General features: G+C 37.3%; 1 protein-coding gene across 6 annotated transcripts in view; it reads right to left on the bottom strand.

Annotated features, from left to right (window-relative positions):
• Nucleotides 1-819: 819 nt before the first annotated feature.
• CPED1 (cadherin like and PC-esterase domain containing 1) overlaps nt 820-18,640 on the bottom strand; it is a 146,610-nt gene continuing 128,789 nt past the window's right edge. For all 6 annotated transcript variants that reach the window (XM_068669582.1, XM_068669581.1, XM_068669585.1 and 3 more), the window contains 5 exons: nt 10,864-11,084; nt 10,501-10,602; nt 10,204-10,291; nt 8,085-8,231; nt 820-4,159 (listed from right to left, as the gene is read on the bottom strand). In XM_068669582.1, the coding sequence (XP_068525683.1) occupies nt 3,932-4,159; nt 8,085-8,231; nt 10,204-10,291; nt 10,501-10,602; nt 10,864-11,084 (786 nt within the window). In that variant the 3' untranslated portion in view covers nt 820-3,931. The remainder of the gene's footprint in view (nt 4,160-8,084; nt 8,232-10,203; nt 10,292-10,500; nt 10,603-10,863; nt 11,085-18,640) is intronic.

Genomic DNA, 18,640 nt, shown 5'->3' with positions numbered 1-18,640 from the left:
AGAAAAATAAGGTAGAAAGCCTATATTTAGTGTTGTGAAAAAAATATTATTCTAAAGAATAACATTTTCAAATGAATACTAAGTGTAAAAATAGTATTTGTAGATCATTCTTTCAGCTCCTTGTCAAATAAAGCTAGTTGAAATACAGCATCTCCAATGACAGAGCTGAGCTGACTTGCCAGGGTATTTCCCTAAAAATAGGAAAATCTTTTTTAATTACAGACAATAATTCCAAAGATATTTATTGGGATGGACTTGATCATGGTGGCTGTCTACACTACAAGGCTAAAACCCAGATCATTGTGCAAAGTTTTTGGAGTTATATGAAAGACAGTGAGTAACTCATTGGACAGTGATACATCATTCTGCAGATTCAGCTAAAGTTAAAGGGATGAAGTAATAGCTGGGATTACAGCTCTGTATTTCAGGGTATTTATTTTTCACAGCACAGTTTCAGTCACCCTACCTGTAGTTTAAAGTATACATTGGTTCCACTCTAAATTCCACATGCTGCTGGGCAGAAATTGAGCAGGAAACACCACTTCTCAGTGTACATGTTCCCCAGCCTGATTATGTCAATCCTTCCACCAATTATAGGGCCATTCATGTCTGTACCAGGAGGAGGAAAACTCACCTTAACAATCAAGTCCTTTGCTACTTTAATGGTGCATAATGTGACTAAGGTAAATATATGGGAGAAAAAAAAAAATCAACTATATTATGAGTCAGTCTTATATAGTAGGAGCACTCTAATGCTTATTCAGACAAAATGTCATAGCAGACATGATAATTCTACAGTAAAAGGTACTCTCACTGGAATTCAGACATAGTAATTATTTTATTGTCTTAATCTGTAAATGTTGATGCGTATAAGCAAGCAGTACTTCCATATCAATCTCAATTTTCTTCTTTTATGTACCTATAGATGACAGACGTATTTTATAATGAAACAGTGAAAAATGTGTGTTTTCACCTGTTTTAGTCTCCATTCCCTTCATTTATTCATAAGATTATGTGGATCATATATAGCGATGGGAAAAAAATATTCAAAGAACTCATTTAAATAAGGATCTGTTTACAAATTGTATCAATATCTTTGTACACATGTAGATACATACACAGATAGGTAAAAAATAGCAAACATACAGAAAAATTTCAACTTGCTACATTTGAAAAAATATTAAGATTTGGAAAACATTAAGACATCTGGGTGTACAGCACATGTAAACCATTTTGTGGTGAAACTGGAAGTGATGAATTGTACATTCACCAGTATCAGCTACAGTATAACAAAGTCAGCTCTTTTCATCATTATAGCTGATGCTTCAGCAATTGGCTTTGATAAACAAACAACTAACAAAACACACAAACTCAGTTCATGCCTTAAAAACATTTGTGTACATAAAAATAACAGCAACAGCATGTGGATTTAAATGAGCAAAGAAAATCTTAACAGAAGTGGAAGTGTAATACTCCTATCGTTGATCATCTCAGTGCCAATGACTTCTGGCTGTGTTTTGCATCTAGTGATATTAATGGCATGATATGAAATCAAATTTAAGGTTGTGATGACTTGGAGTTCCAGACCCAAGTTTATATATTATTTCATTTTCATACAATTATATTCCTTAGATTATCACATTGCTCAAAACCAAATGCTGACATTTTCAGTATTTATGCACAGTTCCTGACCCTTCTTTTCATGTAAAGCTCCATGTCAGGGAAAACTTATGTAGAAATTCAGGGACATTTACTGTAAGCATAGCAGCAGCATATTATAGAGAAACACATACATATTCACATTGTCACACCAAATGTAAGGTTATTGCCTAAATTAGGATCTTTGTTAATATAGTGGGAAGTCTCCTAAATTAGGTAGGCCAGATCCTCTTCCTGAGGATCCTCTGACCATTTAGGGAAGTTGGGCTCCAAACTGCTGTCTTCAGCTACCTTATCTAAAGTAGCAAGAATCCACAATACTGCATTATTACCTGGAGATACTGACTATGTTGATTTTATGGATCTTTGGTATATCTTAAATGTGGTGTCATGAATTTCTAGTCCTATTTCTATATAGGGCAGCCTTTCTGTGTACTACCAAGGCCAATAGGATGGTGGTTAGTTCTGCACTATAATTTATCTTCTCTGACATTGCTTGTGGCTTCCTTTCCCAAAGACAGTGGAAGCAAGTGAAGGTTTATATATAAAATTGTGGGGGGAAGAAAGTCACAGAGCTCAGTGGACCCTTCATTAGACTCATACTTACCTGGTTCTGAGTCCCCTCTCTAGTGCATGGTGTGAGTAGTGCCTTGATTGCCAGCTCCATGACTATCCATAACTGGATTTATACTTTTGAAATGCTCTTTTATTATTAATAGTAGTATTAGTATTAGTATTATTTACATTTCAAGTGTTCTTGGTGCATTTTAATCATACAAAAATAATACTGTGTTGTCTTAGGCCATTTGTTGTTGGGCCAAAACACATCAGGACCTGGTTTGACCAGATGCTTTAAAAAGCATCTGTTTTTGGTCATCTCCTCAGAGTTAACTACAGGCACAGTGATGTAGTGATGAGGACTGTGCAGCCTTTCTCCATCATGATGGGCCCACACTCTGCAATGGGAAGTGCCAAAGAGGCTGGTACACCAAGCATGGAAATAATTTATAGAGTGAATAGCTTCAAGGGGCTTTGTTCTCTGTCCCCATTAACACATCACCCAGCTGCTAAGAATGGACCACATTTGGTTTCCCATCAGGGTACCACATCTGTGAATTTGCTGCCAATGTTGCAGACGGATTCTTCCTATGATGATAAAATCTCTCCCTTGGCTTTCATTCAGAGCAGGTCTGCAAAAATGGGTGATGTAGATGGTCTACAGCATGAAACTGGAGTCCAGAGAAGGTTTAGCCCCCACCAAGCAAGAGTTGCAGGCAGTATATTCGGCCCTCAGGACATCACATACTGCTTGTGATAGATTAAAAACAGACAAACAAACAAACAAGCAATAAAAGAGATCTTGAAGTTCTTATGTGCGCTTGCAAAAGGGACTTTTCTCCTGTTTGTGGTACTGGCTTCACACATCGGCAATTCTTAAAAAAATCATAAAAGAAAGGGCACTTCCACGCAAGGACCACACTTCCTTGGCTTAAGGACCAGGGCAGTTACTGAAGCATATATCTAAGCAGTCTTCCTTCACATGGCCACTCTCCTAAACTGGGACTTTAAATAAGTTTATGTCATCATATTCACTATATTTACATGCTACATTGAGACAGTTACAACCAGTCTCAAGTCTAAGTAATCTATTTCTGTATTAGCTTTAGAACATGCAGAAAATAGAGTAGACATCTGTTCCATCTATGATACAAAGAAGGGGTGTGTTTTCAGGAAAAACACTAGAGTTCTAATGTAAAACATCAATAGACATTTTCAAATCTAAAAACCAAGTGCCTAAATAGAAAAGATTTGATATTGAAGGGGAACCAATCCATGTACAATAAAAATCTTTAAAATGGAATGTAACCAGTTTCTAAATACATTCAAATATTACAGTGTCTCTATAAATAGAAAAATAGATAGTGTTGAAGAGCTAAAGCAGTCCTTTCCAAATCATTCAAGTGTGTACATTTCTCTCTCTTTACTATCATTAATAAACAGTTGCTTGAGCTACAGCTGTTCTAGCTTTTGGCAACAGTTCAAGTAACTGCCCCTCTTCTCTCTCTTTGCATCTTTTCATCTTCTATTCTGAAACCATAAAACTGCCAGGGCATATCTCCATTTCATAAAGATTTAGGAAAAATATCACTTCTCCAACTCTGTTGGTACATGTGCAGTCAATAGAGGAAGCACGTCATAAATTCACTATGGTCTTTCGATTGTCGCTCAGGTGGCGGCACATCTCTAGTCCCAGTGTGACATCCAGGAGAGGCTATGTACTGACAAGCTCCCTCTTACTTGCACAGAGCCTGCTCAGAAGGATTTCAGAATAAACTTGGTTTATTGGACCTCGGACGTGATATGGGGACTGAGAATTTGTTGAATAGTCCTGCAGTTGTGATAGCTTGCTTTGACTGCTGAAATATTTCCCCAGCGTATAGTGCCTTGATAATGTCATTGTTATGTGTGGACTTTCTTCAGAGGGATTGGATTTCACCACCTGCAAAAGAAGTGACATATGTGAATGCTTTCTGCATGCACCTAGCGGAATACATGTACACAGCTGTGTCGACACAAATGTTGAGATGGCTCTCCACAAAGCAGGTCCTGATACTCTTACCTTGAGCTGCAAGTTGCTTACAAACACTGTTTTAGTGAGCCAAATTGTTAGATTACGTGCTGTTTACTGTGCAAGATCCTACTCAGTTAAGCCTTGAAATCTAAATGTATAGCCCCACTACACTCACTTGGCTGATTCTGTAATGTCTCCAGTGTTATTAGGCTCTGTGTTCTCTTCATTAGGGACAATTTGATCTTAACTACCAAATTCATACTTCACAGCTTGCCTGTACATCTACCATGGGAAAAAAATAAACTCGGGACAGCCCTGACTTACAGAAAGGTATAAATGTAGACATGCTCTGATCCCAAGAAATTGAGGAACCTATGCTATTTCTCATCTGAAATCCCTTCTAGTATGTTCTTGCTCTCAGGTTTTGATGCAAGAGCAGCCCAGCCCCATGGTGGGCTGAGAAGTGGACCATGACTCATTTCTCCAAGAAGGGAGTTCCAGTGCATTTCAACAGCCCTGTATCAGCTTGGATGTTTTGGGGCAGCATACTGACAAAACCACAGTGTAGTTCAGTAACTTCTCCTTGGACCCTCAGTATGTATAAATCTCTGGGATTATCATGTTCAATACATGTGAAATATTTTAATGTCTATTGGACTAGTGAGAAAGTGAAAGGTAGCGTCCTCAGAAGCTTGATGGCTAAAAGGGTCTCCTGTGAGATGCTGAAGGCCTGGTCTCAGTGAATATGCTCTTACTGATGAATAATGAAGCAACTTCATGAGACGGAGAGCTCAGAATCTTGCACAGACACAGGGCAGAACACCCTGACCAAGTCAGTGGGAAATACAGAGACAGCAAAAGAAGAGCCAGGCACTAAACTTTCATGGCACAAATATAAATAAAATAAAATAAAATAAAATAAAATAAAATAAAACAAAACAAAACAAAACAAAACAAAACAAAACAAAATAAAATAAAATAAAATAAAATAAAATAAAATAAATAAAATAAAATAAAATAAAGTTTATTTATTAATGTATACATTTATGCAGGAGCATGTTAACTTGTAAAAAGATGATGTCTTTTTACTGTCATTGAACAATGAGAAACAATGTTCATATGTAGTGAAGTTCATAGTAAATGTATTGAAACAACCGACACAAAATTAAATGTGAATGAAGGAAAAACATGTCCAAAGGCTTGAAAGACTGGGCAGAAAGACCATGACAGAGCTGGCTGGACTAAAAAAAGACCAAGAATTATCCATGTAGAAAATTAATATATCCTCTGATCAATTTGATACCGCTAAGCCAAGGGCTGTTATTTGTTTTCAGCCAATTACTGCAGGTTCATTTTTCTAAATTAATGCCTTAGATCTTACAGCTATTCCAAAGTGATGCCACCTTGAACCAATCATCCAAACTGCATTCCTGTTAGGCATAATCTCCAAGGAATGCAATCTAATGTTCACCCAGCAGCCAGGCACTGATTAAGATACTGAAATACCAAAGTTGCTAGTTTCTGTGTTGTGCCCATGATTTCATTGCTATTAAATTAGGGAATAAATCTGAATAAAAAATAGACCTTTATAACTGCTGGCCAACCTACTTCTCCATTAGCATTTGTGATGAATGAGGTAATTAAGAAATCATGTTTTCATGTGTGCACAGAACTATATTTGGGCAGAAAGTGCCAGAGTTATGCAAGATTTTTTGTCCCAGATCAGTATAACTCACCCATTAGACTAGACCCTTTGGCAATCAGAGCAAAGACTGTAGGGTCTACAGAGCTGCAGATTTCTGTGCTGTCAGGGTGACTCAAGGCCCTCTGAAGTGTGTCAGTGTGAACCCAAATAATTTATCAGGACGAACAGAGGAAATATTTGACCACCTAGTGAGAGCTAAATGAGATCTGACGAATGTATTTCAAGTTTTATTATCTGCACAGAACGGATGGCCTTCCATTGCCTTATGGCTGTGCTTTACTTCAGAAGGCATTTACAGAGGGGTGCTCTCTTCTGGGAGTTTAGGAAGTCATTTATAAAGAGAGAGAAAGTGAAAGTACAAAGCAATATATTTAATCCACCTCATCTGGTTTCATAAAACATTAAAAGTTTTGGACTTTTACATAGCATTCTTGGCTCCATCCTCGAGGCAAAATGCCATTTTCCAAGCAGAAACTGCTTCAGCACCTGATGAAACTCCATTTGCCAGGATTCAGAAATAAACTGATGACAAAACTGTTAAAACTAATGAAGTATCAAAAGCATTCAAGGACTTTATTTTTGCTTTTGTCAAGGATCAAGTCTGTTTTTTGGTGTCTGATGGGTTCTCCTGGGCACATCCATGCCTCTTTCAGCACATTGGCCTTTCAAGCCTCATTAACAACAGTGCCATGATCCAAATTCTTCCCTGATCTTCCCCAGAAACACATACCCTCTGCTGAGATCCTCAGACAGAAAAGCAAGGCCAAATCTGCACGAGCTCATGAAAAATGAAGGAAGAATGCATGAAAAATGCTGATGACTGATCATGCCAGGCTGTTTTCCACCTACAAAGCATCTGAAATATTTTCCTTTGAAGTTCTCCATTTTATTCAAAGCTCTGTGGAAATGGTAAGCATCAGCAATGACCCACGAAGTATACCTGCATCTTGGTCCTAGACACAAAGGGGGTCAAGGAATCTGTCTGGGCAAAAAGGAAGGAGCCATGTACGCCACAAAACTATTTATCCATTGCAGAGGTATCTGCTCTGTGGCTTCCCTCCTTCCCAGCTCCATTTGGACTGAGCTATGTTCACCCTTTTAATGCATTTCTCAGAGAAGATTAAAGGATCAGTTAACTAACCACATCCATTATGTTTGGTCCCAGAGCAGGACAGAGGCCCCAGCAGTGGGCTAAAAACATATGAGCTTCTGAGGATTCTGAGGTAGAAACCAGCTGTGAGGTTCACATTCAGCACATGAGCTCCAACAGGTCTGAAAATGCTCCAAGACCTGTGCTCTGCCCCAGTCAGCCTCATACTGGATCCTAATCATGGCCAGTTGCAGCTGACTGTTTCTCTCTTTTGGGAACGCATTTATTGTCTCATGGACTGTTCTGTCCCTGACCTTGTTGTCTCAGTCTGGGACGTTTAACCAGAAAAATCAAAGCCATACATTTATTACATTTTTATTACGTTTTAAGTGTGCTGCAGCTGAGATAATTAAATTTAATCCATGGGCTGCAAGAAAATGGTCAGGCTTGTTGTGCTAGGGCTTGGCTGGCAGAAATCACAAGGACACTCTGGAATATATGCTTGAATTTAGTTTCATCTCCACTGAATTTTGTTTTGTTTGGTTTAAACTACTAGGTTTAATTGGCCACAGTGTATTTTGTTTTTCAGTATATACTGTGGTTGTCTGATGAAGGAAACCTTATTAGCAGAACTTTGCATCTTGTGGAACTTTAAGGAAAATATATGATAGCTGTACTGACATTTCTTCATGGAAAAAATTAGTACTTCTACTTTGTTCCAGGTGTCATGGCCCAAGTTTGTAGCCATAAAGGTCTGCAGAGATTCTGTGCTAACCCTGTGCACATCCAGGTCCCAGGAAGAGGTTTGGCCAAGAGTAAGTCTAGGAAAACCAAGTCTAGCAAAAATTGTTTTTATTTCAAGGAGATGCCGTTACACCAGCTTAGCCTGTCCTTGGGTAGTGAGGGACAGATGCCACCATATGCATATAGCTGCCTCCACAGCTTTTGTTCAGGATTATCTGAGTCATGATTGTGAACCTACCTGCATACCTTTTTGCTTCTAAGCACCTGGCAGTTAAAATCTCTTTTAAATACCTGAAAAACATACAAAAACTTACCTCATGGAAATGGCAGCCACACTTCCCCCGCAGAAATTCTTTGTAGCGTCCCATTGTGATGACAAAGGTGTCAACAACTTCATAGCCATAATTTTTTGCTGTATCCAGGATAACCAAGTTTTCGTTCCACAAATTTTGCACTTCTGCCTGTGTTCCAGATAAAATATTGCAATGTTTTTGTCAAAAGTACTGTTTAAAGGTTATTTTATACTCCCATTGAAATAAATAGCAAAACTTAATTTTAAATAGGATAATCATTTTATATTCCAGATGTGAATTGCTACAAACACACTCTTGAAAAACACCTACTACTCCAAGACTTTTGTACATTTTTGCAGAAATTGTTTAGAATAGGTTTTGCAGAAGAGAAAATGTCATAAGAAAATCCACAAAATTTTCCCTAATTACACAAAAAATCAGGTTGGTTTCAAGATGATCTAAACTAAAAATCATATTAGCAGTAATTGTAATTATTTTTCAGTAGTTGCACAGCTTCCTCAATGGGAATATTTCAATGCTGTTTAAAATGTACTTACTGGAAAACTTTCTAATACACACTTAGCTAATATAAGCTAATATAAGTAATATAATTCAAGAAAAAGAAAAAAAAAGAAAAAAGAAAAAAAGAAAAAAAAGTCCTATGATAAAGATGTCTGTGTAACAAATGGCTAAATTGTTCCTGTAAAGGGCAAATTCAGCTTCAGAGCCACTGAGACTATTCCTTAAAAAGGAGTATAAGGCCATGGGTGTCTTAGACACAGTCATAGTGAAGAAGGATTATTTCTCAAGATATTGCAGGAAGGCCAAAAATAGGAAAAAAATGTTAGCCATAAATTTGTCAAGGCAGCAGATTTGGCATTGCAGACAGAAGGGTTTTGAGGTTAGATGGTGTAATCCAGAAGTCCAGAGAACCCAAACTGCAAGGGTAATTTGGGTTATGGTTCAGATATGAAAAGGAAAAGAATGAGAGTTGTATATTGTAGTTGATTTCTGGAGTTTTATGGAATTTACTGGATGAGAAACAGATAAAACTAATCCAGAGAAGCCTTTCATATTCTTCTATCCTTGCTTCACCTACCTGAGATCAAAGTTCTACTTCCTCCAAGGACTGAACTCTGCTGAAATCTATGGGAGGAGCTTATTTTCTGGATAATAGTAGGACTGTTTCTCCTCCTATTGATTCCAACCACTTCCCCAATGTACCCTAACTTGGTCATGTGTATAAACTATGAAAATGGTTGAAATCAATAGGAGGAATTTGTGTAAACACTATTGGCAAATAGTACTAAGCTAGAAAGAGGGAATGGGCAAAATCTGGCAAGGCAGTTTCTATAGCAAAAATCACACAGTGAATAAAGCAATCTGTTACTGCTGCAAGAAGAGGTGAATGCCAGTCCTCAGTATGATAGGACTGCTGTACATAAACTATGAAAGCTTAGAAAGAGTATTGTGCAATGCTGGTAGGCACTATTACTCCTTTCTACCCTTCAGTGCTTCCCAGACTTGTCTCTTCTACACATTTTATATGAGTTCTCTATCCTATCAACCAAGTTGTAAATAAAAATGCTGAATTGAATGAGTTACACAGGATATTGAAATGAGCCCATGTGCTAATCTGAAAGTTCTTGGACATGATTTGAATTCACTATATCATCCAGTTAACATACAAGTAACAGGCTAGATTCACTGGTGTGTTCCAGCTGCTTTGTAAGTTGGTTAAGACATTTATGGAGAGCTAGAACACTGAGTCTGATCCGGCAATGATCATAGAAGAAGCTTGGGGAGTGTCTGTGCTAGACGTGGTAGAAAGAGCTATCTGCCTAGCCCTAACTCAATTTCTCAAATTTGGCAGCAGACATAATGGAGGTTGTTCTAGTTCCTGGGACAGCTGACTGAGCACAGTGTCTCAAATGACTCAGATTGCAGTGGAATCCATGAAATAAGGCTAATTGGTTTGAATACACACCAGCAAGCCATACTAGCAAATGCAAACATTCTTTCTTTGATTCACTTAAAGCTTGCTCAGCAGAGGAGGTAACATTTTTGACCATACCGAAAAAAATGTTTGCTGAAATGACAAGTCTTCTGTGAAGATGCACTCTAAATATACTTAGCTTACCTGTGATAAAGAATGTATTCCATCCACTGGGAGGTGAAATCCCATCCCTATAGATTTGATAATTACCAGGATATTTGATAGATTTTCCCTGTTTGGCAAATTAAATGAATAAAAAAATCAGGACACACATTTTACTTAACAGACAGACATCAAAAGACTTTTTTTTTCTTTCAAAGTCATTTAAGTGCACACCCCTAAGAAAACAAATGAAATGTTTGCATTTAAAATTTCTGGTCATTTCCCATAATTTATCTTATCAAGAATTGACTTGGAATAACATTAAGCGCATAACATTACCTGTTCAACACCTTTTGGATAATTTGCAGGTGATTGGAATTAAGCCACTGAACGCCACCTACAATTAATACCGTCTGGTCTGTGTTCTCTAGGGGACGTGATCTGAAACCCAGAAAGAAAAAACAACACATGTTGCCTTAAAACAGATGGCAAACATTTTAACTGCATTGCATTGCATTTCAGTGAACTGTATCTGGCACGCTGATCAGAGGCCTGATGTCATTTTCTACTATTTTTCAACCACACAATACGGTCTGCACACGTTGTGTTTAATTGTTTGGTTACTTTAATTGCAAGATCTGTTAAACACATTTGTGAATAGAATAAAACACAAGCAAGCCAGCAATGGAGTTCATACAGTACCTCTGTAGCAGTTGTTCTAGCGCTTTTTCAAAAGTTGGTCTCTGTTTTGCAGTCATCCAAAACTGGGGATAGTAGGAGTAACTGATAAATGTTTTCCCCTCATTGATATTATGATAACATTTAACATCATGAGTCTTTTGCCATTCTTGAAGAGTCTCATTCACTCTTTCTATTAGATAGTACATCATCCCTCTGTTAGTGGAGTCGCCTATAAAAAGAATCTTCAAATGGAAAAAAGATATATGACTTAGAAGTTTTACACTCCAAAAAACAAAAGGAAAGAAAAGAATTCAGCTAGGCTGGAGGTTTTAAAACCTTTTCACAGCAGTCAAGACATCTCTCTGTGAGCTGCCAGTTCCAAAGGCATGACAGCTCAGTACTAAAATTCTCCTTTAGCAAAATATTTGTGATCTGATTAACAAAAAGATTTTCAAAGACAAAATCGGTCTCAAAAGTGTAAGTTATAGATGGCTATAATTACAGAGTTACTGCTATTTTCTTTAGCTTAAGGTTATATTTGCTTCCAGTTGCTAGTATAGTGCCTCTCTTGACTGCTTGCAGTTTCCTGCTCTAGTTCCTCCAGTTTTTCATGTGGTTTGCTCCTACACAGCATGTCTTGCTAAACTTCTGTCTTCCATAAATGTGATTCATTTAAATTTACACCAAAGTAACACACATCAATGAATGCAGCTGCTGCCTTATTTGTAAAGAGATGTTTTTTTTCTGTCATTTCAGAGAGAATATAAAAGGGAGTTACTCTGGTGACAAAGAATCTCAATACAGTCCTGGGGTGTGTGTGACATGACCATCAGGAAGCATTGTGTCCTGAAGAGAGTTGGAAGACACTTCAGGTTGAGCAATGTGTCAGCAGTCTGACTCTGAGTTTGCAACTGAATAGTCAGATTTATTTAGGGTTGCTTCTACAAGTTCTGTTGAATCCCCTGCCAAATTAAGCATCTCTGTATGTGGAGACCACAGAACGTAAGGCTTTTTTTTTTTTTTTTTAAATGTAATTGCCCCATTTTAGTGGATAGGACTAACATTTCCTCCTGCTGAAGAGAATGTGTAAGCAAAGGCAAATGTTCAAAGGTGAAAAGGAACGCGTAAGCAAAGACAAATGTCTAAAGGCAAAAAGAACCCAGGTTCACTGCAGTTTTTTGATGAAACTGTATGTGTAATCTCCTGATACCACAGTCACATCAGCCATAAGTACACAAAGAGAAGCATAAATGTAAAATGGGGAGTCAGAAACCCTACAGAGTCATGACACAGTAACAACCCTGCTTTCTGTGCAGCAGGATGCCTCTTATCCTACCTCCTTGGGCACTGGTTATCATCCTGATTTTTTTATTTGTTTTTTTAAACTTGATTTGTTTTTTGATGTTTTACAACTTCCACCTTGACTATTTGGTTATGCAAATAAAATTTAGACTACACAATATTACGTATTTAAGAACATATTTGCAAAGCTTGTCTTGGAGAATTTATGTGGTGAAAGCATCATGGACTTCTCTCATCTAACACATCTCTATCTATCTAACCTCTTCAGGAATGTCACAGTTTTTAGACTGGCTCTAGTTTCCACTATGAGCCTATTGTGAGTAAAAATGAGCTACAGCAGTGTAACAAAGAAAGTTCCCATAGTATAGAAGCCATTTCAGATGAACCCTGATCTGGTGGCAGGGCCAACAATGCACATGGCAATGACATGACCATCCCGTGCCCTCTCCATTGTGGGTAGCAGAGAATCATTATGTGTGGTAGCAAATACATTGAAACAAGCACTGAACACACAGGGGCTCTTTAACCTCCTGTTCTAGACCTCTCAAAGCTGCTTCACAGCACACATTTTTAAACAGCTGCTGTTCGTGCTTGGACAGCACAAGCACTTCTCTCACACGCAAGGGGATTTCCGACTCTTTTCATATTGTGCCACAAGAAGCGTCTTTAAACCAAGCATAACATGACTCAGAAGTCAAGGATCCTTGGTAATGTAAGGATCTGTTGGATGCTCTCTCTCTTTCTCTCTCTGACAAACACAAACATGCACACCATTATTTACAATTTGGAAGACAGTCTGCACTTATCATATGACCTAATTCTAAAGTAGGCTAACTTGAGGTTTTAAACAAGAATTCTTTTAACTCGCAAAACATCTTAATCTCTTCAATCTGTCTATATCCACATCTCTTTAATCTCCATTTTATGAGTCCATCACTGTAGTATATAGATGTATATCTACTTAAAGAGTAGTTCTCAGATATTAGTAGAGAAGGTTATCATTAACTTGCCGTGTGGGTGAGAACATTTCTATAAAGACATAGAACACCATTAGCAGAATGACAAACAAACTCTACCAGGCTACACACTGTAGTTGGTATAACATGTTAGATTGTTTCTCTTCTGCTATTCTATCTACCATGATGCCATTTTGGAATCACTAATTGCAAAGGAGCACATTCAGTTATAAATTACACTGATTTGAAAAATGCATCTTTTTGCTTACTCTTCATTGCATTCTGACTAAGATGCTGATAGATATTTTTCCTTCTAGCTGTATTTGATCTAATCTCATCTACCACTGAATTCAAATAGCAGAACAAGACAATTCCTCCCCTCCCTGCCCCACTCCACCCCCTCAAAAAGAAAAAAAAAAAAAAAAAAAAGGTGAAGAACCACAGCCAAGGCCTACACTCTATAATCTCTAATAGTGTCGTGTCATTCTAAATATTTTCAAAGTCTCAAACATTGCAGACCATCAATGACAGAGAATGACTCATCAGACTCTTTCCTATTTTTTTTTCTGATGTCAAAAACAGAACAAAACACTTGCCCTCACACACTCTTCATTTACTCTATTATAATTTTAGCATTGTAGAGCTTTTCAAATTCTACACCTACACATACAAGCAGTTGGTCCATGAGTGAATTTTCAAGTTTGCTCTGGGGTGCTCAGCTGGTGAACTCTGCAGGAGGAAGGGCACTTTGAGTAGGTATTTTGAAAATCAGTACCAGGAAGACAAGCAAGTTCTCATAGTGACAGTTCTAACAGACTTTTAGTCAGAAGTCAGAACTGGGCACTGTGTCCTGTTAGTACCCTGATGTACTTCTTCAAATTATTAACATGAGACTCATGAAAATATACTAAGCCTACCCTTGAAAGATCAAGTTTTGAGTCTTAAAACGTCTCAATTTTCACTCTTAAGTGAGCTTGTGAGGAGGTAAAGCAGGTCAGGAACTGGATTCAATCAGACAGCTAATCTTACTGAGTGTGTGAGCATCCATGTGGGAATGTATATTTATTCCTAGGAGAAGGTGTGGCTGAACAGGATGTCAGCAATGAGAGAGATGGCAACATCACACTGGTGAGGAATATGAGTTACTGTGGGGAAATTAACCTAAATATTCAGAAACAGGTCTCCTAAGAGAATAGTTAAAACTTGATGTAAGAGGAGAAGGGAGAAATTAGTCAATGCAGACCTATGCTTGCACAGAAAGACAGGTAAAAAGTGTAGATTTTCCTCAAACATGTCAATCAATTATAACAACCACATTAGCTTTCACTCAAGAAACCTTTGACTGGTCAAGTAGGTATGAGCCATACCAGGACAGTATCACTGGAATCATTCAAGTCTAACTCCAGCTGCTTCTTGCAAAGTGAAATCATGGCATTGCTGAAAAACATATAATTAAATCTGTCACTGCAGTATGTGAAACCTATGGTCCCTGTCCTCTAGCCCTAACAGAGAGCTCTGAAGTCTGTCTGTAATCTTCACTGGACATATCAGCAGTCACATCCTGGAGACTGTGTGTATTGGGATTTTGAAGGGGATGCTCTCCAATAAATGCAGCAAAGATCTCATATGGAAAGATAGGTGTGCAGTCCTTGTAATCCAATGCATCCCAGACTGCTGGATGCATAGCATATCATCAGCAAATCTGTGCACACTGAGCATCCATTCATTAAGACCTTCTCTGTATCCAACAATCTGGTTCTAACAGTTGTTCCAACCATCTGGAAATCCTGGAAAAAAATACTTCTTTTCTTCTGCCTAAAACAAAACTCATGGGGAAGAACAGGACATTTGTAGGTTATCCTACCTGCAAAACCACTTTTCAAACTGCCCTTGTGCAGAACTGACAGAGCACATTTTGTCATGGTATGCAGACCATCAGAAAGCATCTTTCAAAGCATCCACCCTTTGCAGATCCGCTTCATTATCAGCAAATGCTTGGACAACGCAGAGGCTAAAGTCAGTGGTGTATAGCCCCTGGAATAAAACTTATGTCTTTCAAATAACCCAAGAGCTTTGATGAATTAGAATAATCATTAAATGTAATTGAATGTGTGGTAGTTATGGCAACAGTTGATTCTTTACAGTTGCATGAGCTTACTGTAACTGTGCATGCCATGTACTATTGAACCAAAGGATGGTTCAGGTGTGCAAAACGTGCTGTAGCTCATTTACATAACAGTCTGACACAAGACTCAGCCATGCACTGTTCAGGTCAATGGGGGATTTGTCTGCAGGATGACTAAAGGATCAGGCATACATAAGGCTATAATTTTACCAGACAGAGAACAATACTTTCACACGGACAGATGTTTTCAGTGTCTTCTGTTGCAAATGTTTTTTTGTGAAAATAAATAAATAAATCCCTTAAAGCTTACAGGCCTTAAGAGATTGTGTAAGCATAGTGGAATCCACTTCTTAACCAGACCTATCATTATAAATTAACCACGCTTAGGAAATTCAAACACCTGTAAGTCCAAAACAGTACTTAACTCCAAAATATTATTAAGAAATAATAAGCTAAAATTCTTGTTTTAACAGCTGAATTTTAAGTACTTCAACAAATATTACCTTTTCATATTTCCTGTTCTTAATTACACATGATTCAATGGTACTTTGTTATAAGACTAAACTGAACAATATTTCTCAATGATAAACAAAATACATATCCCTCCCTGTTACTGAGGGCAGCTTTCTATGTGTTGCTAATTGGATAAATGATTACCTGTTAGAACCCCGTTTCCTTTTACCTATTTATAAAGTTCTTGTACAGAAATCAAAGCTTAATGTTTTCACAGAATTGCATAAATCTTACAGCAAAAGCTTGTTAACCACACTTACAGAGGATTTTGTTGAGCCAATATAATACAGATATTTTTATTATGATTGCCTATTTCTTTCATTCAATTAGAGCATACATGTGGAGTTCCCTATGAACAACATAACCTGCATCTCACTACTTACTAAGAGTTTAAAATGGTGAACAAGGGCTACAGATCCCAAGAGTGGACTGAATGAAAATCTACTTGGCCAGAACCACTTTAGACTCAACACTTCAGAATTTTCCTGTTTACTGTGTCTGAAATGTAAACATATGACTGACTAGTCTTGCTAACACATCATAAAGAAAAATAAGGCTTCTTACAAACTGTTTTTGTGAACGTGTATCCTTTCTCATGTCTCCACTGAGTGTTATTGTTTCACTACAGGTGGTCTTAGGTTTTACGAAACAGAAACAACTTAGCTCAAGCACAGTTTTATATGCACACAGATTAAAATAGTAATTAGCAATGATGTGAAACCAATTTGAAGTCATAGCCAGGGAAAATGAATTTCTGTTACAGAGAAAGGAGATAATAATTTTAGAGATAAGCTCTAAAGTACAAATCAATTTTAATATAAGACGTGAAAGCAGCTTGAAGTTAGAAAACAAAATTATGAAACATGATTTGGTAGGTTTTTGTATGAAGAAAAATAGGAAAGAAGTGCTGTTTGTACATCATAAATATCTTTAGGAAACATTAATAAATGCATAAATAAATTAAAGAGTAAGAGACGTATCATCACTGCATTCTACTGTTGTTCTATGAAACATGGGAAGAAAAGAATGTAACATACAGTTGATCTCACACATGCTGCATCCACAAAGAGACCATTAGCATTCACTCTCCTTATTATTTTATCAGTTGATGCACATCCAGACCAGAGACAATCACAATAGTGGTAAATATATTGTATTCTTCTTTTCCCATGCATTAGAGCTGAAGAGCAACATACACATTTTTTTTTCTTTTTGAATGTTTTTTTTTTCAACTACAAGTGGAGCATAAGAAAACAACCTGCAGTTGTCATAGTTGGAATCTGACAGCAGCATAGAGATTAACACCTCCTTTTTAAAGAAAAGACATAATCACAGACACTTCTGCTACCTATCATGCCTTATTATTTGCAATAAGAAGCAAAGCCTAGCAGGTCAGAATCTTGAAACTAATGCATGTATTTTTTTCAGGACAAAAGTCAGAGACTTCAGCTTACTGAACCACAAACTTTAGTAATTGCTTTACCTTAAATTCCTGATCAAAGCTTGCATGAGTCTGAACTGTGTATGAAGGGTATTCAAGAAACAAAGTCAGTCACAGAGGCATGTTAGTATTTTTTATGGAAGTTGTGATGTCATTTAACCCATTGATGTTACTAACATATGTCTCTGCTTTACAAATGAAGATTTGGTAATTATGTGGGTTGAATGGAAACTTTATTGCCTTAATTTGGAATAAACTTTGAGCAATAACTGAGATATTGTGTGGTTTGTACTTAAGAAAATAGGGCTGGGTTGGGAGAACTCACAGTTACTTCCAGTTCTGATGGAGCAATTTTACCTCTGATATAGCAAAATGTAGATTTTGAAGAGATCGATGTTACACAAGCTGTATACTTCAAGTATGAAGGCATACTACAAAACCTCAGAATACAGGGTTACGAAAGTAAGCTGAGCACATTCTGAGAAGTGGACACATGAATTAATTCTTTTATTCTCACCTAGCTTCAGCAAAGGAGAAGTATAAATCAAACAAACACTAAATCATCTCAGTATCTTCACCTAGGTTGGTGATTTTGTTTCTCTGACTTGAGTTCTACTGAAGTGAGGGAGTTGATCCATACTCTACATTTATTTATTTGGTGAAAGAAGCACAAATGTTATTTGGAAATGCTATACAAAGTTAATACTACTGCAATGTGACAACAAAAATCACGTTAGAGGGAAAACATAGGAGAAATATAGCAAAAGGGGAAAATGCGTTAGAATGATGACTTTAAATGAATAAACCAGTTAAATGGACATCTGTGCAAAGGTAACAGGAGTGATTCAGCGGCTTTCTACAGACCAGTAAAAGTTATCAGACAATGGCGGAAGATTTTTTGCAAAAGATGCAGAATGGGAAGCAAGTGCAATTAGTTTTACAGAGATTTTTCTCATGCTGTGTTAGTGTACTTCACATGGGATAAGGCTCTTGTCTGACACTGGAGTAGATGAAAGTCATAACACAGTGGATTTTGGATTAAAATTGGTTTTAATAGATGTTTAACAAATGTTGTCCTGGTGAATATGAGTAGTTGGATTGAGGAGATGGGAATGTTAACATAACCCTCTCACACTATGCTGGCAAAACACGTCCATATTGGTATGTTGTTCTGCTATCCTGACCAAAAGGTGTTTACTTATTGAAGCAGCCTAATTAAAATTAATGTAAATGGAAATTAAAGACCAAAGCTAGGAAATTCTTCTCTCTCTATATATATGTATGTATACATTTATTTATTTATTTATTTATTTTTTCCTGTGGTCAATGTAGAAGTGCTTGTTTTGTTAATAAGGAGCAAATCAATTTTCTTCTCTGTCATATAAACCTATGGTTTTGTTTTCTTGGTTTTGAGAAAAGTATGGTAGGAGAGACCCAAAGCTCTATAGTAATGGAGAGAAC

The sequence above is a fragment of the Anas acuta genome, chromosome 1, assembly GCF_963932015.1.
Source record: "Anas acuta chromosome 1, bAnaAcu1.1, whole genome shotgun sequence".
In the NCBI taxonomy this organism is placed as follows: Eukaryota; Metazoa; Chordata; class Aves; order Anseriformes; family Anatidae; genus Anas; species Anas acuta.
Note: the sequence above shows the minus strand (reverse complement) of the source record. Positions and strands in the feature narration are given on the sequence as shown.